The 23,092-nt window shown below is 41.8% G+C and overlaps 1 protein-coding gene across 1 annotated transcript in view; it reads right to left on the reverse strand.

Annotated features, from left to right (window-relative positions):
• Positions 1-17,551, reverse strand: part of MTMR7 (myotubularin related protein 7) — a 43,273-nt gene extending 25,722 nt beyond the window's left edge. The window contains exons 1-3 of the mRNA XM_063135409.1: positions 17,427-17,551; positions 1,801-1,923; positions 299-461 (exon numbers count right to left, since the gene is read on the reverse strand). Coding sequence (XP_062991479.1) covers positions 299-461; positions 1,801-1,923; positions 17,427-17,450 — 310 coding nt within the window. The 5' untranslated portion in view covers positions 17,451-17,551. The remainder of the gene's footprint in view (positions 1-298; positions 462-1,800; positions 1,924-17,426) is intronic.
• Between the last annotated feature and the right edge of the window lie 5,541 nt (positions 17,552-23,092).

Raw genomic sequence — 23,092 nt, forward strand, 5'->3', positions numbered from 1 at the left:
GTGTAGTTGCACAATTCCATTACACCACAGTGCCACCTAGAGGTTATGTAGCAAAACATACAGAAAGGCAAAGAATGGGGGGGGGGGACAGGAAAAAAGTGTGTGTACAGATCCACTCTTAATCTCATAAAGAAGCAGGGAGGGGTGTTTAAAAGCCTCATCAAGAAAAGCCCCTACTCAGTTTTACAAACTGCAAGACAGCAGCCAACCAAACAATATCAGTGTCTACAACAAAGCATTCAATTTAGTCAATTGCCAGCTTGAATTTATGTGTACCTCCTGAGCTTTCATCCCATACCTGGGCGTGCCAGACGTATTAAAGATATGTAAACATCATGGCAATCTCTTTCCTGAGGCATGATGAACTGAATGTTCTGGAAGTTCTTGCAGCGAATCAGCAAAGGGCAACCAGTAGCAGCTGTAGCCTGTTTCTCAATAGAAGAGATCTGACTGTGAAGAATCTGAAAAAGAGAACCAAACGGCCAACCTGAACAGCAGCAAAGGATATGCCACAACAAAAGGATACAGTTCAATCCACTTGTTCCTTGTGTGTTCATTAATGTGTAATGTTCAATAAGACATATAAAGCAAGGCATTAGTCCAGTCTTTCTCAAACTAATGCCCTTCAGATGTTTTGGACTTTAACTCTCATCAATCCCAGCAAGAATGACCAATGGTCAGGAATCCTGGGAGTTGTAGTTCAAAACATCTTGAGGACAGCAAGTTAGGGAAGGCTCATTAGTGCATTACAATTACAAAGAAGAAGAGAAATGTTCATACAACACACTAAGCCATTATAGTTAAGCATTTTGAACTAAACTTTACAGCTTGGTGTGTCATGTGAACCGTTCCTAACCATGGTGGCTATATAACCATGGTTTTAAACATGGTCGCTAACCATTTGCTGCAAAAGGGTTAGCAGCCTAACCATGGCTTAGTGTGTTGTCTGAGCAGGCCCACTGTCTTGAACTGGTAAGCTCTCAGCCAAAATTGTGGCAAATTGCTCATAATTATCAGAGAGCTGTAATTAATTAATTAAGATATACCTTAATTAACAACAACGTTCCGTTTTGGCCATATGCATATTGTATTTTCTGGTATTCTTTGGATTTATGCTTTCATTTTGTTTGGTGTAAGTATATTGTTTGAAAAAATACATTAAAAAGAGAAATATCTCTACAACTTATACTGTGCATTCCATTTATTCAGAGCACATCGAAGTTCAAGTGTTGTTTGAGGTAGTGACCTTGACATGGGTTATGAATTTTCATGTGAGGACACTTGAACAGAAAACTTAGAAGGCCCAGTACTCTGATTTCAGGGTTGTTGCTTTTATATTCATATGCAAATTCTAAGTGTATCTATTTGGAGGAACCTGGAGGCTTTTCCAAGGTGAAAAAGCAGCTGAATGGCTAGTAAGATGCTAATAGTTAGGGGTGGAGCTATTTGTGGTGAACTCTTATACAGACACAGAAACTCACTTCAAATCTATAATTTTAAGTCTGGAAACTTATTAATCAGGAATGGGGAGGTTGTGGCCTGCCTGATATTGTTGGACTCCAACTCCCATCATCCATGACCAGTGACCATACTGACCAGGGCTGGTAGGAGCTAAAGTCCAACATATGGAGAGCTTTCACCACCACGTCAGATCAATGGAGTGTATGCATGAGCAAAAGGATTCACGAGCAGAATTTAATGGATGCATTCATTAAGATGCCAACTTCTTTTGAGTATGTTCAGTGTATGTTTGCAGAGCATTTTACTGTTATAAAAAATAAATCAAGTAAATTGTCATACCCATGTTTCTTTACGAGCATCCGACTCATTTTCTACAAAGATGACATGAGTAGCTGTTAGATACAGAGTTCCTAATGCAGCTCTTTTGGAAGACATTCCATCAATTAAGCGAACATTTTCCACCTGAAAGAGGGAGGGAGGAAGAGGACATAACCATGATATTTAAGATTTCTTTTTTAAAAAGTAGACAAGACTTTTAATATAATTTTCTAGAAACTATCTTGAAACAGACTTGGGTTAAAAGATACAATACTCATATCAATTCAATCATTCTCCGCTTCTTTCCATCAGTACATCACAAGAGACAACCCAGCTGGGAAGTTGCAATTTACTTGTATTCTGCGTCCAAAGGATAATCAAGGTTAAATAGGATTTTTTTCTAACCTGCCCATTAGCTGGGGATTTGAACAAGCTAAAATTACCTTTCACCAACCCAACAAAAAAGATATGTGAAGCATTTGTGTGAGATCTGCAGTTTCTGCTAAGCCAGAATTCTCATGCCTGGCTATATTCAGTTTCATCCAAGCTGACATTATCTCCAAATTGCAGCTTACTTTGGTAACAAATGAGTTAAGACTGGAACTCTAGGACTTGACCCTGTAGCTTAAAATCTGCCCCCTTCCATGATCCTGATTCACCAGTTTTCTTGGCTAGTTCTTACATGACCTATGTCAAGAGCTGGCCACATAGCAAAAAGCTAAACCACTTTCATGACAGATTTTCTAGCAAGCTTGGCCTCTGGGAACTATTTTTGTGCATCTCATATCATTCCCAGTGGAGAAATGAGCTCTGCTATGTCAGCTCCAAAATCACCCTAAAAGACGGCTTACTGCCAGGTCAAAGTACTTAGGCCAATAGGAGCTTTATGGAACAAGGTTTGCACTGAAGAACACGTTCAAAAGTGGCCTAGCTGAAGACACAAACTGCAAAGCCCGGGCTTGAAATATTATATTCAAGTTGATTAAATTTAAATATATTTTCCATTTTACCAAAACTTTGTTTAAAGATATCTCTTTGAGAAAAAGAAGGAAGTGAAAGACAACTTGCAGTTTAGCAAAGGAATTCTACCACTCATAATCAGAAGTCTCTCTTGCAACTGAACCAAGTAAAAGGTACCCATGGTAATTAAAATGTATCTTACTAATTAACTAAAGCTTTATTTGTTTAAGACTGCAATCCCACTTGGTGGGGAAAGCCCCATTGAAATCAATAGGACTTATTTCTGAGTTGACGGTATAAGATTGCAATGTAAATCTACTGATTAAATATTGCAGCCATAATGGCAACACATGTTAAAGTTGTCAGCTAAAAACAGAGAAACAGAGATTTATTTGCTGAACTCATTCTGATGCACTTTAGGGACCAATGCATGAATGGAATAGTACCTTTCTCTGTCTGTGTGTGTATACTCCTGCTACTTTCTCAGCCTTCGGGACAGACTTTGGCAGAGAATAAAGGCCAATTCCCACTGTGCATTATAGCCTTGAAACTAGCTGAAAAGTCCTAGACATGCAAGTCCCTTCCCCATAACCAGCCAGTTGTGTGCACAAGCCGCCATGTGCAGAACTCAGCTTTCAACATATATTGGCAAATGCTCAGAATGGGGTAAATCCAGTTCAAGCTGGTTGAAATTAAGTCGTGGCTAAGTTGTCCCATTGATTTCAGTGGGAATTACTAACTCTAACCCAACATTTGCAAAGGCACTTCAGAGCTTTAAAACCTACATGTAGCAGCAGATACACATCACCATCTGGTCACAAACTGGAAGCTAAAACACATTGGATTTTATATAATCAATTCTGTTGTAATTACTGATACACACATACAGTGCTAAAGTTTACAATTAACCAGAAGAAAAAACAAATGGGGAAAAGAAATAATTTTTTTAAATGCTTAAATAAATTTGAGGGTTCAGATGTGTAGCATTTATAACAAATCACACCTATATCTGGTCTATGTAATAAATTAGATCAATCCAAAATTATTTATATTAAGAATGAAGTCTCATGATAGAAGCTCTTTATACAAAAAGTAATGAATATGTACCATTTTGCTTGAAAAGTATCAGGATTGGCAAACACTCTACATAAGGTTATCTAGTGCATTAATTTTTCCATAAGAGCAACTTCGCCAAACACATTGGTAACAAGAACCTAGGGTAAGTGCCCCAGCCACTTCCCATTGCAAAACAAATTCCATCTGGGCAGCAGTAATGACAGGTATTATCAGTTCTCTCTTCGACGCACAAGCTGAGTAAAGACACCCTTAGATCAGGGTTAAATATTTGTCCTGTTGTTTTGCTAATCAAGTAATGTACCCATGAACAAATGTTCAACCACTTGTGGTAGAATGAACTTTGTGTTTCACAGCCTCACCAACAACGTAATGAGGGGGGATTTTAATATACATCATAGAGCTGAAGGGGGGTAAGATACTAGTTAAGAGTAAGTTTTAAACGTTTTATCTTTGGTTTTCCTAGAACTTATTTTAAGAAGGTCATTATACCAGACAGGAGGCCAAAGTTTGGATTGCACTGTCTGCCCTAGAAGATCCACCTCCTATGGGATTTGTAAGCCAAGTGTGTAATGATCAGGATGTTATCGATAATGGATATGAGCCATTTAGACGTATATGAACCCTGAAGTATTAATTTTCCTCAGTTAGATGACTGAGGACATTGTACAGCTGATCCATAAAGAGCTGCCTATTTCTGAGGTCTCCAAACTAGTGCCCACAGGCAGCTGTCTTGGCACCCAGCAGGTTCACTGCAGCACCTGATTTCATTTTATTTCTTAAGATGATGATGATGATAATGATGATGATGATGATGATGATGATGATAAGGCTGGCATACTGCAAAGTGAAGTTCTGCCCTCCTGAGCCACCTTTATTTGGGTTCAAAGGAGTGGTTTTGTGTTTGTTCAGCGCCTACCTCTGTCTTTCACTTAGGTTCTTGAGCGAGTAACTTATTTTTTAGTTTCAACAGTTCACCTTCTGGGAAATTAGCATTTTGTGACTATCCATGCCTACCATGGCAGCCATTTTATGAATGGGCAAGCCCCCCCCCCCGGTAGCCCTTCTGTGAGAGTACCCACAACATTCTCTCAAAATTCCAGATGTGCCCACTGATCCAAAAAGGTTGGGGACACGTGCTTTGATTTGGTGGATTTGAAACCAATTGATTGCTGTGTACTGTGAAATTTATTCATTAAGTAGATGATTTCCTTCAAGTAAAGGAAAAATTCATGGAACAAATATGTATCCAGGATTTCTAGACAATAAAAGTAGGTCTTATTATATTATACCCATAATACACCACCACCACCACCACCACCACCACCACCACCACCCACATTTCTGTTCCATTATATCTCTAGATGCAACTGAATTTTATATCAACCTGGTTTAGAATATTGATTTAATGCTCATTCAGCATGCCAGTCAGTGCTGGCTCCAGAATTCTGAGGGCCCTCAGGCAAGACACATTCAATGTGCCTTCTCTCTTGGTGAGTCTACCATGTCAGCACTAGTATCACTAGTTGCTATTGCTCCTCATCTTCATTTTCATCATTGGTTCCATTTTCTTGCTTGACAGGCAGAAATCCAGTGAGCAAGCAAGCAGTGGCATCTCCTGCTCCTCCTTCTCGCCACCACTGTTGTCTGCAAGAGTAAGTGAACAAGCAGGTTGTAATGGCGAAGAGGAAGAACAACTCCAGGAGGCTTTTGTTAGTGGGCTCCTGCTGGGGTTTAGGCCCTTGGTAGGTGCCCGACTGTCCTGTCCAACTTGGTTCAAGGCTCCCAGAGGCACTAAAACCAGCAAGGCTTGTGCAGGCAAGGACTTGCCAGGTGAGGTCAGGCCAGGCCAGGACAAATCGGCAGAATAGCCAGCCAAGTTAGACCAGGCAGGGTCTTCCAGGACCTTGGCCAGCTCCAAGTTAGCCGTCGACAGGTAGAGGCACATCCTCTGCTCTAGAAGGCCCTGGCCTAGCGGGGGGAAGGATTAACGGAGGGAGTCTCCTCTGCCTCTGAGTTCTCTTTGGAGCCAGAGAAGTCAAGCCTGGGGAACATAACACCTGACCATGCCTAGCCCCGACACACCAGCCCTGAAACCAGTATTCCGAACTGCACCATTTCTACCCCCGTGGCTCTTCTGCAGCTTGTACTGTAATCGGATCCAGACAATGGCTAAAGAGGTTTTTCTCTATCATCTATTTACCCATTTTCTCTGACATAGCTGCAGTTGCAGGAAGGAAGGTTTTCTTCCCCTTCTCCTCAGCACGAGAAAGAGGAGGATGGGAACGGGGAGAGAGAGACCTGAGAAACAAGCAGCCAAAGCCACATAAGGCATTTGGGGACTCCCAGCAGGATTAGGCCGGGGAGGAGAGTTTCAACCTGATTGGAGCATCTCAATCACACAGAGCCCAGATACATGAGCAGCTGCTTGCATTGAGGCTTCTTTGCAAACAACTGCGCTCAGTGCACATATGGACACATGCTGTTGAAGTGGCACTAAAAATGGGGCCCTGCTCCCCTTTCAACATAGCAATCCCCCTTCATGTGAGTAATGCATGAAGAGGGCTCTTGTTATGCTCCAAACAAAGTCCAACACAGACTCAAAATTAACCAAGAAGTTTTTCCTTTTCCCCACTTGGGTTGCCCAACCCAATTCCAAATAGCACTGCCAAGCAGAGTGTGGGAAGCGTTTTGCCCATGACCAGCCACTGGCACTCCCAGGGCATTTTTACATGAGGCAATTATTGTGCATTCATGATTGTTCACTCACGGAAGTTCACGGGTCCTTTTCCCAACATTGTCAACCTCTGGTGCTTCTTTCAACTTTTTTAGGTTTATTCCACCATTTTATAAATTGCCAAAAATGCAGTAAAAAAAACCCCACCCCAAAACCAACAATTGCCATCAAAGAGTTGGTGTAATTCAAGAATTGCATGATATTGTAGAAATCTTGCAGTGCCATCTACTGGCTGTATAAATGAAACATATGGAATGTGCCTGCAAAGGAACCAAAAGCAGGGAGAAGTGTGTGCCCATTGTAAACCTGCAAAGACTCCAGAAGACAAAACTCCATTAAGGCTGGGGTATTTTTCCTTAATGTAGAGAAGCCTCCAGAGTATCCATGGATAGAGATTCTTTATTCTGGATACACTGATAGACAGTCTTGATTAAACAACAATCCTAACATTAAGGATATGTTTAAATATCACAAAATCCAAGAAAGAAAAATAATATGAAATGTGATTGCTTCTGGCTGTCTGAAGAACAAGTCCATGTTCATCCCAAGCCAAGTAAGTGCCTTTCAGCCATCAGTAAAAAAAAAAAAAAACCATGAGAACCTTAGACTGATTCTGAGAGATATGAAAATACGTTAGAGTGTTCTGTGACCTAGTTCCCATCTGCAAAAGCTGGACCACAGCACCTTTTAAAACACTTTTATGAGCCATATAAGAGATCACAGTGATGAGTGCCAAGTCCACTGGAGAAGTCCCCTGCCCACATAAATTATAAGTGACTGAAGTATTTATTTAAAAGCATATCTGTCCAACACAATTTATTATTTCTCTCGTGACCTTTGTTGTTGTAGGATAAAAAGAGCAGAAGGAGCATGAAACAGAAGAGAGGCAAGGGATTTATGGTGACTATTGCAACCCCTTACATTGTATAAATAAAGTGGACATAAATGCTATTTTCAACATAATCTTCCTTACAGACGAGGGTGGAGGAGAGGCAAAAATAGAAGTTAACAGGAATCCAAATTGCAAACATATGTTAGGCACTTCCAGAGAATAAACTTAAAAACTGACCTTCTGAACAAGGTTACTGGGAGGCCATTCAAGAGGAAGGATGTCATATTTGGGAACAAAATAGGCAAATCCTTATTCAGACTGACTTCAGCACAGAAAAACCCTTACATAGGTAGATAAGTGCTACGTAAGTATGTGACTACATTTGTATTGCATTTGGTGTTCCAAGACATCATTTGTCTCTAAACGTATTTCTTGCTTGTTATTGTAGATTTTAATGAACAATGACTGTGGGTCAAGTTTATAAAATAGAACACATGTTGAACATTAATAACTTGTTTTGTTACTGTGACAAGAGATTGACTTCCATCTGTAATTTAGCTCTGTCCATCATACAGTTCATACATTGTACAATGAAGGATTTCCAGGTTAAAATGTGAGTGTTTATTCTCCCACCCCTCCCACCCCGGCTGGAATTTTCGAGGTATACTACTTACAAAAGGAAATGCTCTGAAAAACAAACTAGGATAGAAGTTTTGTTACTCTCAATGAACTTGTATTACCAGCAGAATTCAACATCAAAGCAAAAACAAAAAGAAGTGTGGCTTCCTTGCAAATCTGGTGTAATGGAGATTATAGAGAGCCTAACCAAGGTAGATGTGAAGGAGCTGTAGAAGCTACAGCCTATGCATGATGCAGCCTGAAAATATCCCACACATATGATGAGTGTGTAGGTGTATTATACACACATGTCAAATTATAGCATAAACCAAGTTAGGATGCAATCCTATGCATGCTTAGACAGAAAGAAAAGACCTGCAACCAGCTAGGGAATGCTGAGAGTTGTAGGACTTTTTTTCTGTCCAAACATGCATAGGATTGCTGTGATGTTTGCTGCCTTATGTATTACACACACACAGAGAGAGAGAGAGAGTGAGAGAGAGAGAGAGAGAGAGAGTTATTGTTTATATGTATAAGGTTCAGGGAATAAGTAGGCCTCAAGGTACTTACAAGTTGTAGAGGGGAGTTGAATACCTGAGTGTGGATTGGATGGTTGAGGGGGGAGTGCAGATTGCCTTTGAAAGAGTGGGAGGAGCTGGAGAAATGTATCTATATATAGTTAAGTGAGTGAGAGGGAGGAGAGAGGAGATGGTATGAGATGTGTCTGTAGAAGTGTCAGGGGGGGGGAGATGAGTCTGTGAGAGATAGTGTCACTGATAGGGTGACCATATGAAAAGGAGGAGAGGGCTGCTGTATCTTTAACAGTTGCATAGAAAAGGGAGTTTCAGCAGGTATCATTTGTATATATGGAGAACCTGGTGAAATTCCCTCTTCATCACCACAGTTAAAGCTGCAGGAGCTATACTAGAATGACCAGATTTAAAAGAGGGCAGGGCACCTGCAGCTTTAACTGTGGTGATGAAGAGGGAATTTCACCAGGTTCCCCATATATACTAATGACACCTGCTGACATTTCCTTTTCAATACAACTGTTAAAGGTACAGGAGCCCTCTCTTCCTTTTCATATGGTCACCCTATACAGTGTGGGTTAGAACTCTGTGAGGTAGAGAGAAGTAGATGATTTTAAGACTATTAGTGGAACTTTGTAATAAAGAAGTGACTGAAACCAATATGATCTGAAACTTGTAACCATATACATTTAAACTGAGGAAACCATTACGCTTATACACACATTTACTTGTTTCCAATTATATTTACAAACAACTGGTGTAGTCTGTGGAGGAGTGTGAGGTGAAAACAACAAATGGTGGCAGTGGAATGGGAAACTGAGGGCTAGGTTCCTGGGTTGTGGAGCTGTGGGGCCTGAAAAAGAGGCGAGACAGGAGTAGCAGCAGTAGACCTAAACCCTCCAACACATCATTAGCACAGGGGGGATTGAAGTAGTCCTGAGTGCTAGTGGTGTGGACAGTCCTGACAAGTGCTTGTAGGTGTCTCAGGTGAAGTTGAAATGATGCAGGGTGAGTGGGCAGGGCATCACAATTGCACCCTTAATTAGGTGAAAATTAGAAACACAACTAAGGAAAATATGCTTGCAGCTGGCATTCTTAATAGAAATGCATAACATAAGCAATCAGCAGTCACTGGGCTTAAAACACCATCACCACTACCACGTGTTTGCATGAATTTGGTCCTTAATGAAGTCATGGATTTTTGCAAATCAAAAGTCTGTCTTGGGAAAAGGAATGGTACTGAAAACAAAATCTACTTTAAAAATAAGTGGAGGTCACAAGGCAGTACCATGGACATCTTGTGGCTAACAAGCTACACCCAGCCATCCTTGTTTGGAAAATAGGGTTATACAATTAATAAGTAGTATTTACACATCTGAGTTTAAACAAGCACAAAATGGAATATTTGGGACTTGTGTCTTCTCCAAGTGAAACTGGTGGAAATTCCTCAGTAGATCACGCTCTAGGAGGCAGCTAGAAAGAAAGCATTTGCACAGAGCCAATGCAATGAGCAGTGAAAAAAGGGAGGACAAGCAAGAGACAGAGTCCAAGAGAAATATGCATGCTGTCTTTTTCCTTAGTTGACCTCAAACCTACTGGCAGCAGTAAGTTAGGAGACTGAATAGATGAATTATGCGAATTTTCTAGCCCCAAGTGCCAGTAGTAGGATAATGAGCACTCTATAAAACACTATCAGTTCAGAACACACTATATATGATCCTTCTCCACCTTTCCAGAGTGAAACACAGGCAATTGGAAGCTATTTAACAGGGTTTCAGGAGAAGAAACACGGTGTTAACTGTAGATTAATCTTAACTTGGCTCTATCTGGCATCTTCTTAACAGAACGCTTTTGTAAAGCATTTGCAGTACTTAGAATCATAGAATAGTAGAGTTGGAAGGGGCCAATAAGGCCATTGAGTCCAACCCTCTGCTCAATGCAGGAATCCACCTTAAAGCATCCCTGACAGATGGTTGTCCAGCTGCGTCTTGAAGGCCTCTGGTGTGGGAGAGCCCATGACCTCCTTAGGTAATTGGTTCCACAGTTGTACTGCTCTAACAGTCAGGAAGTTTTTCTTGATGTCCATCTGGAATCTGGCTTCTTGTAACAGGCTTCCTGTAACTTGTACTGAATGCATGTATAACTTGAATAACAATGTCAAAGAAAAGGCAGGATTCAAACTATGGTCCTCGAACAGCCTCTCTTAACCGAGTGCTCTCCAGTTGTGTTGGACTGCAACTCCCATTATTCCCAGTCAGCCACATCTGGAGGGCACCAGGTTGGAGAACATTGTACAGCTAAATATGTACAGTGATATATCATTAATATCAAAGAAAAGGCCCAAATTTCCAGCTTTATGGCAGCTTCTAAGGAAAGGGGGTGGAATGAGCCTCAGGCCCCATTGGTTTTAGAATGGGGAGGGGAGGGTTACTGTCCCCCAGTTCTTTCTCCTCAGAAACACTGGGCTTCCTCCCTGACTTGGTAAACCATAGTCACCAGCAAAGTAGATCCCATGGGGGCAGTGTTGCCGTGTGCACATATGTGTGAATGTCCAGGGAGCCATACACCCCACCATTCTGCATAGAGTGAGGCTGTGAAAACCACTGCTGATGCAGAACTGTCTCTAGGACTGATGCTAAAGCATCTGACAAAAGGCGACTGAAATCTGCTGTTGGTTCCATAATAAAGCATTGGAACTATAGGAAGATTGCATTTTTCAACTCCAAAAAAACCACAATGGAGTGACTGAAGCAGACGTCCCTGCCCACTGTACCCTTCCAGTCCTCTGAAAATGCCACACAGAGGGTTTGGGGGAACCTGCAGAATGGGATGAGCTGTGGCAGGTCTGGCATTAAGGGTAGGCATGGTTGGGCACCTGCTGAGGGCCATATCACGACCGCTCCCTTTGGGTCTCCTTTTTACTTCTCCCTATAAAAGGATCCCAACCATGGACCCAGTCAGCATACTGCTGGTCACTGGTTCTGTGTTTCACTGACTCTTCTTGGCCCCACAGCAACCAGCCCAGCACTCTGTGCTCCACTCTATTCACCCTTTTACTTCACCACTGCCACCATATATCCCAGTACCTTACCTCAGGTACTTTAAGAATCCAGTCCAACTTATGAAACAAAATAATTTGTATTTAAGAATAAGTTCATGCAGTTTACCAATCTTGTGGTTTGCAATACTTTGTTTGTTACAATACTTGTTTGTTACAATACAATATATCATGTATCCTTGCCTCCTCTACCCACTAGTCAAATCTATCTCTTCCTATTCCCTCTTTTCCCAAAACAATAAATTGTTGATCCTTCACTGATCTAAACTCCTTCAGCACACAAACCCAGACTCTCTCACTCTGTCAACTCTCCACACACAACTCCTAACTGCTCCTAACTGCTAACAGTCATTCAAACACTTGAATCCAACAGCCAATCAGCATTCACTCCAACAATCCATTCACTCACTCTCCCTTCCAACAGAATTAACCACTTACCATCCTAAGTCCAAACAGAACTTACACTAGCAAAAAATAGTAAAACATCTCAGGTCACATCCCAGCAGAGGCCTACTGACAAGAGCCCCCTAGACTTGCTCCTCCTCTTTATCATTGCAGCCTGCTTGTTTACCTGTCTCTTGCTCTGGCCCAGAGAACAGTAGTGAGGAGGAGGAGCAGTAGGTATTATTGCCTACTTGTTCATGGGTTCTCTGCCTGTTGAGCACACAACTGGTAGCAAGGACAAAAACGACAATCAGGAGCAATAGCAGACAATGACAATGGCATTGAGAAAGTAGACTCAATGAGAGAGGGAGCCCAAGGGCCCTCAAAAACCTGGCGCTCGCACTGGGCTGTGGTGTGATGGTTAGGGGGGTGCAAAAATTAGGCTCAGGCACCTTCTGTAAGCAGAACTCTTACACTCTGTAATAACTTAGTGGGACTGTAGGGGCTGGAGAAGTCCACTTCAGCCATCCCAGTTGCACATATCTAAATCAAACCCAATTTTTTTCTAATGAATGTGCAGAATGGCAGTAAAGCTACTAATGAAAGGAAGATATATCTACTAAGCTAGGAACCAAGTAATAACATCAGCTGTGAATATAAGCTTTCCCTGGATGGTAGTAAAACATGAAAAACATCACAGAAAATTGGTACATCTGTATAGTTGTCCATCTTGCTAATGCCTTATGCTACATGATCAAAATTTAGGGCAGCATGAGGCCAGCAGTTTGTCAGGTAATGCTACAATTAGGGAAATTTTCCATTTGCTGGGCTAGTGGGTTTCAGTTTGAATACATGGTCCTTGACTCAGTAAGGGATGTGTCTGTTACTGAAAGGCAGATGCTGCACAAAATGGAGGATGAGAGAAGCTATATTTAGGGCAGAAGAAACTGACTCAGCATCAGACTACATGTGTGTGTGTGCACTATGTGACAACTCTTCAGGTTCACAAGCAGACACATTTGCTAGATTCCTTTCCCAGGATCTTTTTAATGGAGCTGCCAAAGATTTAACCTGACAACCTACACTTACAAAAGAATTGTATACCACTGAGTTATATAGGGCTGCCAACATTTTACATGCTCCTATTCATGTGCTTTTAACAAACAGCTAAGGAATACAGAAAACTGCTTTAGATTGAGTCAGACCTTTAGTACTTCCAGCAGATGTTCTAAAGATCTGTACACCAGCTTTCCCCAACCTAGTGCCCTCTGGGTGTTTTTGACTGCAATTCCCAGCATTCCTGACTATTTGAACATGCTGGCGGGGGGCTGATGGGAGCTGAAGTCCAAAACATCTGGCAGGCATCAGGATGGAGTCTACGCTGACCATCAGCAGCTCTCCTGGGTTTCACACAGGGCTCTTTCCCAGCCCTATCTGGAGATGCTGGGTACTGAATCTGTGACCTTCTGGAACCAATTTCTGAAGATCAAGTTGCTGTTAAGAGGCACAAGAGCTGGCACGCTGGTTGGAAATCTCACTGGATGGGTAGGCAAGTAGACTAGGGGGATTTTTACTGCTCAGCAGAAGCTAGTCCTTATTCCGCCAAAGTCTGGAGTATGTTTCAAACAGCTCTCCTGATTTTCCATTCTGTTCAAGCATAATTTTCTTTTGTCAAACAGCAATGAGGTTTCATAGATTCCCAAAGCCTTAAAAGGCGAACAGACAATTGATTGCTTAAAAACACGAAAACAGCATACATATTAATGTATTTGCCAAGAAATGACACTGACATCCCTTGGTATAGAACAGCAGAGAACAATCAAATATTTGTGTCATGCCTAGCTTTTATGTGAAGCATCCGATGCCCAGATTTCATCAGCATCAGATTAAGGTTCCAGATCATCTGACTATATTTTCACACATCACAAAACTGGTTTGGAATTGGCACAACAGAAGAACATTCTGATCCAGTTTCCTGACACGAGTCAACAAATTAGTTGAAAAAAATGTTGGTTTGGTCAGATGGTGAAATTTGATTTCTAAAAAATGGAGTGGAGTTCACCTTCCTAACACCTGACAGCCATCTCAGCCTGGTTTTGTGACAAATGAAAAATGTCCATTTTTTAGCATCACCATCTTTGAACACCATGGCTGAATATTTGAGACACAAAAGTAATTTTTCCAAAGATCACCTAAATACTTGTAAAACAAACAAATAACACAAGCAAAATTTCAATCACAAGGAAAAACAGGAACATTAGAGCAAACTTTGACCACCCAGAATGCTGCATTAAACAAACAGATGCAACATCAAATGAACTCCTATTATACTATTATTACTGTAGACTCTAGGGACTCATTTGGCCTGCTCACTGGAAATGACGTTAAATAGCTCTGCTGCCAATATATAGCTTCACTGATATAAATGGAAAAAATAATCCATCACATGGTTTAAACTGTGAACTATATGAAATGTCTCATCTGTGTCTTTGCTATCAGTCTGCTTTTTAGCCATTCATTAAGTTAGCACAAAGCATTTTCAAAACAGACAGGGATATAGAGGGCTTTTCTTCTGTTCCACCTTCCCTTCCACTTTTTCAGTCATTTATTGTAAAAACCTGTTAGAGGTTTACTCCATAGATGTTTCAGTTTTTAGAAGCTTTCTCATGGACTTTACTTTCTAAATCACATTAATGATTAATAATAATTTACAATCAATACTTTTTTCTCACCAGCAAAGTTGCAGTTCATGAACAAACTACGGGCAGCCTTTGGCATCGGCACCAAGGCAGGGAAGGCCATAGGTAAGGGATGGACTGTAGTTCAATGACACAGCAGATGCTCTGCTTCCAGAGGGTCACAGGTTGGGTCCTTGGCATCACCAGGTAGAGCTGGGGAAGACCCCTGTCTGAAACTCTGGAGAGCTGCTGCCAATCGGATGAGACAATAGTGAGCTGGATTGACAAAGATCTGACTCAATACAAGGAATCTTCCTGTGTTCTTATGCCCTGAGGGGAAGGGCTATCTTCAACCCCATGAAGGAGCAGAAGGTGTGGGGGGGGGAGTGCAGCCAGTGAGATCAGCCAGAGCCAAAACAAAAATGACAGTATTCATGTAATTAATAATTTGTGAATTTGTGTTTAAGTAAACAGCAGCTGCAGGAGAACCTGATCTGGACTGGGACCATGGGGCGGGAGAGGGATTTTTAATCCTTTGCCCCACCATAATCCTGTTTGAGATCGGGAGCCCCGCAGCTGCGATTTGAATGAAGAGGGAAGCCCCAGTCGGCAGCCCAGTTACCTGGGCAAAATGTGTTTTAAGCAGCCAGGCCTTCCTCCTATGATGGAGCATTCCCTGCATGCCTTCCCAGCACTGCTTTCCTGAGCACCAGAGGGAAGGCAGCTCAGAAATCGCATCAGCCAGGGAAGCCATTCACACAGACCTAAAAGAAGGGGGAAAGGTCTGACGCCCTTTTAGGGGCAGCTACCGGGCCTTCTGGGCCTCAGCTCATCTAGTATGATGCTTCCTGGAGTGCCTCAGTCTCTCCTCCTCTCTACTATCCAAGCCCTGGAGGAAAATGAAGAGTGAGGGGGCAGGGAGGGGTTTGTAATTGTGTCGCTTGGTGCAGTTATAACTCTGTTTCCTTCTTCACTGTTCCCCTAAATGGTGGAATAGCAGCAGAGTTGAGCTCTGTTGCAGCAGTTCCTAATGCCAAAGGGACACGCCATCCTTCTGTTTAAGAGTGGCGTATCTCTTTGGCAGCAGTAACTGTGGCAAAAACAGAAAACAGAACTCTAGCTGTGCCAACTAGTTCTATCACACCTGTGCACTCATATAGCTTATTTGGAGTGTACCCATAGTGGCTAGAACATCTTGTGCTACATACCTTATAAATACATACAATATTCCTTCCTATACCTCTGAGGAGCAGACACATTTGAAACATGGTGGTGCTGAAAAGAGAAAGGCTCCTCCTTCTGCTGCTGCAGTCATAGTTTGCACGTATCAGCCTAGAAAACAACTTCTGCAACACTCCCCAAAGATTGGATCACTGGTTGATTTAAATGCACATCTTTTCTTTGCAAACATGTAAACACACATACGCATTCAAATTTGGCAGGCAGGATAAAAACATCTGCAACAGGGATAAATTATGAACTGCAGATAGATTTATACTTCCATTCTGCCATTATGATTCAGATTATCAACTAACTGGATTGGGGGATGGCAGGAAAGGAGGAATAGTGTGAGAGAAGACATGCACAGGAATATTTCCAGGCTTTCCTAAACATCAGGGTTAGAAACTTGTTTTCTTAAATTATGAGACTGTGGCTGACAAAATCAAAACAAATTAGCAGTTAGTATTTGTCCACATATGCCTGCACTCATAACTTTTACTAAAAACAATATAAATCCCCCCTTAATAATTACCCCCTTAAAAGCACTGTCTTGTTCCTTCAGTTTGAGTAATCTTAAAATTGTCATTCCAAGGAACAGGCACACAATTAATATTGTTACCTAGATATATCAGATTAAATGTCAAAGATGAAACGTTTTTGCTTAATCTACAAAAATGGGAGGTAAACATATATGACCAGGGAATAAGATTTGTGTAAATGAAGGAAACAGTGTTTTGGATGCTTATTGCTTATATCACATGTCCTGTCCAGGAGCCAGAAACCTAGTGATATAAAAACCAAAGAAAAAGAAGCCATAATGGCTAATAATATACCATCAGTGTTTGCAGATCAGAGCTTCAAAACCTGGTATGGGGGGGGGGGATCCTATCATTTATGCACAACACTATTTAGGCAAAAGTAATTTAAATTAAGTCTAGCATTATGATTCATTGCTACCTTTCCATGTACAACTGGCGATATTTTTTTCTGCAAAGAAACAACATATTCTGAATCTTGTTATGCTGTAATCCTCTTCCCATCTGGCTAGAGGGAGAATTATGGGGGCGGGGAGGGGGTGTTCCTAGCAAATATAAGGAGGGGAGGGTCCATCTCAATTTCAAAAAAAGCAAAAGGCCAAAATGAAATTAAGGCTTGTGGGTGGAGTGGGGAAGCGACACGCCTTTCCCCTGCTTTCAAGGATGGATGCTGCATCATTACCAGGTCATGGATGAGGTAGAGTTACTCCTGACCATCTGAAGCATGGCCCAGTTTATTTCGGATGCAAAGCCTATGTTAATAGCAAGTCGCATTCACATTATTAAAAGCAGCGAAAGAAAGACAGGGATTCATAAAGAGTCATCTTTCCATCTTCCGTTATTTTTTTAAATATGGATCAATTCATTCCAGTCTCAACCCCACCCTATCCCGAGGGGACCTTACACGTAGCTAACACATTCAAGGAATGTCTGAGGCCATTATTTCTCCTGCCAACTCCAATTATCAGGCACTGCAAGCATCCATCTCCTTTCCTCTCGCCGTTCTTTCCGGTACTAACCTTGGGCATTCTGATGTACTCCATGGCGACCAGATGGCTCCGCCTGGGCTTCTCATGCACCTCGCACAATCAAAACAGATAGGTGCATAGAACGCTGTAACACCTGAGATGATCAGATGATACAGGGAGAGAAATGGAGAGGGGGGTGGAATAGATTTTTTAGAAGCTGGGAAAGCCGGAGCAGGCTTTCAGATAATGTGCCTCTGTTTTGATGCTCGCAGGTCAATGGCTGGCTCCGCCTCCTGCAGCGGCTGCCATGCTGCTCCTTTCAGCTTCGGATGCAGACGGGAGCCCGAGGCTGCCAGGCTTGGCAAACCGCAAGGCCCTAGAGACTGACGTGTTCCACCTTGCCCTTAGCTCAAGGAAAGGGGCCTCCGATGAGGCGGCCCAGTCCTTTTCTCTCACTTTGCTAAGACCGGTCCAGTAAGCGCTGCATTAAGGCTGCTCATTACTCCGCCGCAGTGCTTTTACCGCCGCCTGACAGCAGAAACGCAAGAAGAGCAAGGCCGGGGGACTGGCCAATGATGAGGGACAGTGGGAATAATAGTTCATCAACATTTATTTTATGCCTTCAGTTATTTAAAATCTTATATTACTAAATCACAGGGAGCAGTGTAAAACACAATTATGAACAGTGCAGGAGCTAAAAGCCTCCCCATTTTTACCCTCACAGTTTTACCCTACCCTGTGCCTGCTTACCCTACCCTGTGCCTGTTTGCATTCTCTTCCCCTCCTTGTTGTTTTACTATGATTTTATTAGATTGTAAGCCTATGCGGCAGGGTCTTGCTATTTACTGTTTTACTCTGTACAGCACCATGTACATTGATGGTGCTATATAAATAAATAAATAAATAAATAATAATAATAATAATAATAATCCTATGTGAGTAGGTTAGGTAGGGTGGCCATATGAAAAGGAGGACAGGGCTGCTGTATCTTTAACAGTTGCATAGAAAAGGGAATTTCAGCAGGTGTCATTTGTATATATGGAGAACGTGGCAAAATTCCCTCTTCATCACCACAGTTAAAGCTGCAGGAGCTATACTAGAGTGACCGGATTTAAAAGAGGGCAGGGCACCTGCAGCTTTAACTGTTGTGATGAAGAGGGAATTTCATTAGGTTCCCCATATATACAAATGACACCTGCTGAAATTCCCTTTTCAATACAACTGTTAAAGATACAGGTGCCCTGCCCTCTTTTAAATCCGGTCACTCTAGTATAGCTCCTGCAGCTTTAACTGTGGTGATGAAGAGGGAATTTCATCAGGTTCCCCATATATACAAATGACACCTTCTGAAATTCCCTTTTCAATACAACTGTTAAAGATACAGGAGCCCTGTCCTCCTTTTCATATGGTCACCCTAAGGTTTGGCTAAGAAGTAGTGAAATGAGAGGCATTTGCTAGTTCTCCTCAGGCAGCGAAATGCCCTAGTCAGTGCTGGCTCCACATTTTGGAGGCCTTTTGGATAACACCTTCAGTAGTCCACCTTCCTCAGGTAGTTCTCTGTGCCATTGTCAGGATCCTCTTTCTCATCATTGCTAGAAATTCCTTGCTTGACAGGCATCAGACAAGCAGTGATATCTACTGCTCTTCCTCTCACCACCACTGTTATCTTGGCCAGAGCAAGAGACAGGTTGCAATGGTGGAGGAGGAGCAAGTCCAGGGTGGACCTCTCTTGGGTGTGGGCTGTGGACAACAGCCCAACCATACCCAGCCCTAGTTCTGGGCCAGCTCTTAGTCTCTGTGTGTGGTATATCCTGACCTGTTTAATTGTTGTGTCTGAATGAGGCAGTGAATAAGTCTGTGGTCTGGTTTGGACGACAGTATAAGCAACGGTTGATTTCAATGTCCCTGCTATTACCCACTCACCCATTGATTATCATGTCATCTGAACTCGGCCACTGTCTCTTTGAGTGTGTATGTGAGAGAGAGACAGAGGCACAGAGAGAGTTTCTATGTGTCTTGTGTGCTATATCCTGTAAAAGGGGAGCTTGTGTTTGTATTTGAGTCCTCTATAACTAATTTTAAGTAATTTTATTTATTATATTTTATGTAGTGTTGTTCCCCACCTCAATCCAGAGGAAGAGGCAGGTAATAAATACATAAATGTAGTATTATTATTATTATTATTATTATTATTGATGAGATATTAAACTTTTGCTTCCAGGAAGGTATGGAAGATGATTTCCACTAAAATATATAGTAAAATATGTTTTTGTATTATTTAGGGTGACCATATGGAAAGGAGGACAGGGCTCCTGTATCTTTAACACTTGTATAGAAAAGGGAATTTCAGCAGGTGTCATTTGTATGCATGCAGCACCTGATGAAATTCCCTCTTCATCACAACAGTTAAAGCTGCAGGAGCCCTATCCTCTTGACTAGTTACAAAAGTGGACAGGGCTCCTGCAGCTTTAACTGTTGTGATGAAGGGGGAATTTTACCAGGTGCTTCATCCATGCAAATGACACCTGCTGAAATTCCCTTTTCTATACAATTGTTATAGGAGCCCTGCGCTCCTTTCCATATGGTCACCCTATACATAAAATAACTTTGACTCTGTGTGAATGCATGTATAAATGTTATGTATGAGTTCAGTATTGGGGGCCGAATACAGGGCCCACTACAGCCAGCTAGACTCAAAACCCATCTTGAGCTTGATCTGGCCCAGCTTTTAGGTGACAGCTGAAGACATTTTCTAAAAAATTCCCTCTAGTATGTAATAGAATCTAATTTTACTGGTGCTCTTGACTAAAGACCTGGGAATAAGTCCCATTGAATTCAAACCAGTTTATTTCTGAGTTAACATGTATAGGATTTATTATTTTTTAAACTATTGTAAAGTGTTTTAAAATATTTAAAACTTCATTTGTGTTTTAAAGCCTTAATAGTCTTTGAGTGAGAGCAAACTATACTTTTAATATGTACCATTCAGCTACACCTGTTCTTTACTCAAATAGATCCACAAGAGACTGGATCTGATTGGGACTGTAGTATGTGTGTGGGATGCGGGGGGGGGGGGGAGACCTCATCCCACAGACATACTACATTTGCCCCACACTGTGGTTTCCTGTCCACTAGGGGGCACTGCAATTTGCATAGGAAAAAGCCCCCATTCATTTGCAGTCATGAGGGGGGCAAAGAGTAAAAGCCCCTCCCTGTGGTGTTGTTTGGGTCCCCCACACTTTCCTCCGAGTTTGGAAAAAGAACAGATGTAGCTATGTGCTACTTCTAAAAAGTAGTGTTTAGTTTGACCTTGAGGAACAGGGTCAAAATATTTTAATAAATAATCTCTTTGGAAGATCATTCTTTCCTTCCAGGAAACCCTGGGAATTAGTTCTGTCAGTGAGGGGGTTCCAAGGATTTCTAATAGCACTGTAGGCACTCCTACCAAACTAAACATTTTCAGAATTCCTTTGGAAAAGCTACCACAGTTAAACTGACACAAAATTGATATGTTTTTAGTGTAAGCATGCCCATGGAATATAGTCTTTGAGATGTCAACCACAAGGTAAAGTTAAGATTTCATTACATTTTTATCCTGCCCTTCCTCCAAGATACTGAGGGCATGCATGGACCTCCCCCATTTGTTTTGTCCTCACAATAACCCTGTGAGGTAGGTTAGGCTGAAAGGTAGTGACTGGTAGAAGGTCATATATGACAGATATGCCATGGGTCGGAGCTACTGAGAAATGGGGCTTCAGATATTAGGTATTTTTACTGGATTTAATCTACTTATCAAGTTCTTAAGAATTCTTAGAGCAGACTTGTATCATTTAAATGTTGCAAAAGGGGATTTTTCTAAACACTAAATAGCTTACATTTAAACAGAATTTTTTTAATGTGTTAATCCAAAAAACTAACAACACTAATACCCTGCCAGATTTATGTATTTCTCTTTCCCCCTGACATTTGTTTTGAGCGGTATCATTTGGACTAATTTCACCATACTTACGGTATTTACATTTTGAGTATCTGCTCCTTAAGCTAGTGTTGACATTTTATGGCTATATTCTATGCACATTTAAAGCCAAAGTAAACACAATGTGTGGCTCTCCTGACGTCTGTTTCTTTGCTCCAAAGCAAGTGTGGGCACCCTTAAACTGTATCAGGGCTGCTGAGTTGAGGGAAGTTGTTGCCCCTATACCCCATTCCATGTCCTGATGAATTCTACACCCCACACACACTGCAAAAGAAGAAGAAAAAAGAAAGTCACTGCAGAAAAGTGGAGGAGACAAGAGTCAGGTTCAGTACAGATGGGACACTTATGAATGTGAATATGATCTCCATATTATTTCTAGTTACTAGGGCCCAGTCTATGTTGGTCCAAAATTAGATAATACAATTAAGGGTATATCAGTTGGGACAGAACATGCATAAGTAGAACTGGACATCAGACTTGGCATGGCATAGTAAGAGTAATTATTTACAGAGAGTTATAGTGACTAGATTCAGATTCTGTATAATGGGAATAAAGGTGGAGGAATGAGATGACTTGCATTTACATGAAACATTACTTGTGCTTCCAGGTTAGTGTATCTAATCTAGAGCAGAGGTGGCCAACGTTTTTGGCCCCCAACAATCACAATCTAGGTCACTGCTTCCTCACGGCTACTATTTTATTTATTTATTACATTGCTATACTGCCCAATAGCTGTAGCAATCTGGGTGGTTCCTAACAATTAAAACCATAATACAACATGACGTAAAAAGTCTGAAAGTGTAAAACTTCAGTATAAAATTAAAAAAAAACCCAAAATGAAACCTAGCAGCAGTGAAAATAAAATAAAATTAAGTAATAGATTTTTTAAAAAAAACCAGAAACTAGAAGACTAAGATGCCTGAGAAAATAAGAAGGACTTTTCCTGGCACTCAAAAGAGCACTATATAGGTGCCAAACAAGTATTTCTGGAAAGGCTCTTAGAGCTCCATCACACCCAGTGGTTTAATGCACACTCGCCATGCCTGGGATCTGGTTTTGCAGCATGGGACTCACGCAACATCATCCCTGTACTACACCCGTCTCACCTCTTTTCCTCCATTTTGCATATTAATTTGGTGCAGGGAAAGTCTGGATTATTTTCCCCAAGTGGATTTAATGCACCCTTAAGCCTCCATGTATTGCTGTCCTCTTACTTTTTCCTTTGTTGGGTGGGTGTGCTTTGAATGGTGTCTTGCTGATGAAAGGAGAGGGTGGGGCGGTTCTCCTCCTCCAGCACGCTGTGTCAAACAAATGGACTTGTGCTTAGTTGGTTGAATGGACTTTTTACTGCTCCAACCCACCCTCATTGCCCATGGAAACGGAGCCCAGCTGATGAAACCTTAAATCAGTAAATCGCTAGACAATGAAGCCAAAGTGGGAGGGACGAGCCCATGCCCATCAGAGTACCACAACCAATGAACTGGAGGCCGAAGGAGAAGGGGTGGGCTGGAGTGGAAAAGCAAATAAGTGAAAGGGAAGTTTCATGGTGCAGCGCAATACCACAAACCCATGTGAAAGGGACCATTACCTTGGTGTGCTTATGAAACAGAGGTAAAAAATGTGGAGGCAAACCAGGTGTGATGGAGCCCTTATTGAGGGAAAATAGTAATCTCTGCCTCATCAGGATCGTTGAGAGCGGAGCAAGTTGAAATCCCCCTCCCCACCAGTGATCCTGATAGAG

This window comes from Elgaria multicarinata, chromosome 10 (assembly GCF_023053635.1).
Source record: "Elgaria multicarinata webbii isolate HBS135686 ecotype San Diego chromosome 10, rElgMul1.1.pri, whole genome shotgun sequence".
Classification (NCBI taxonomy): domain Eukaryota; kingdom Metazoa; phylum Chordata; class Lepidosauria; order Squamata; family Anguidae; genus Elgaria; species Elgaria multicarinata.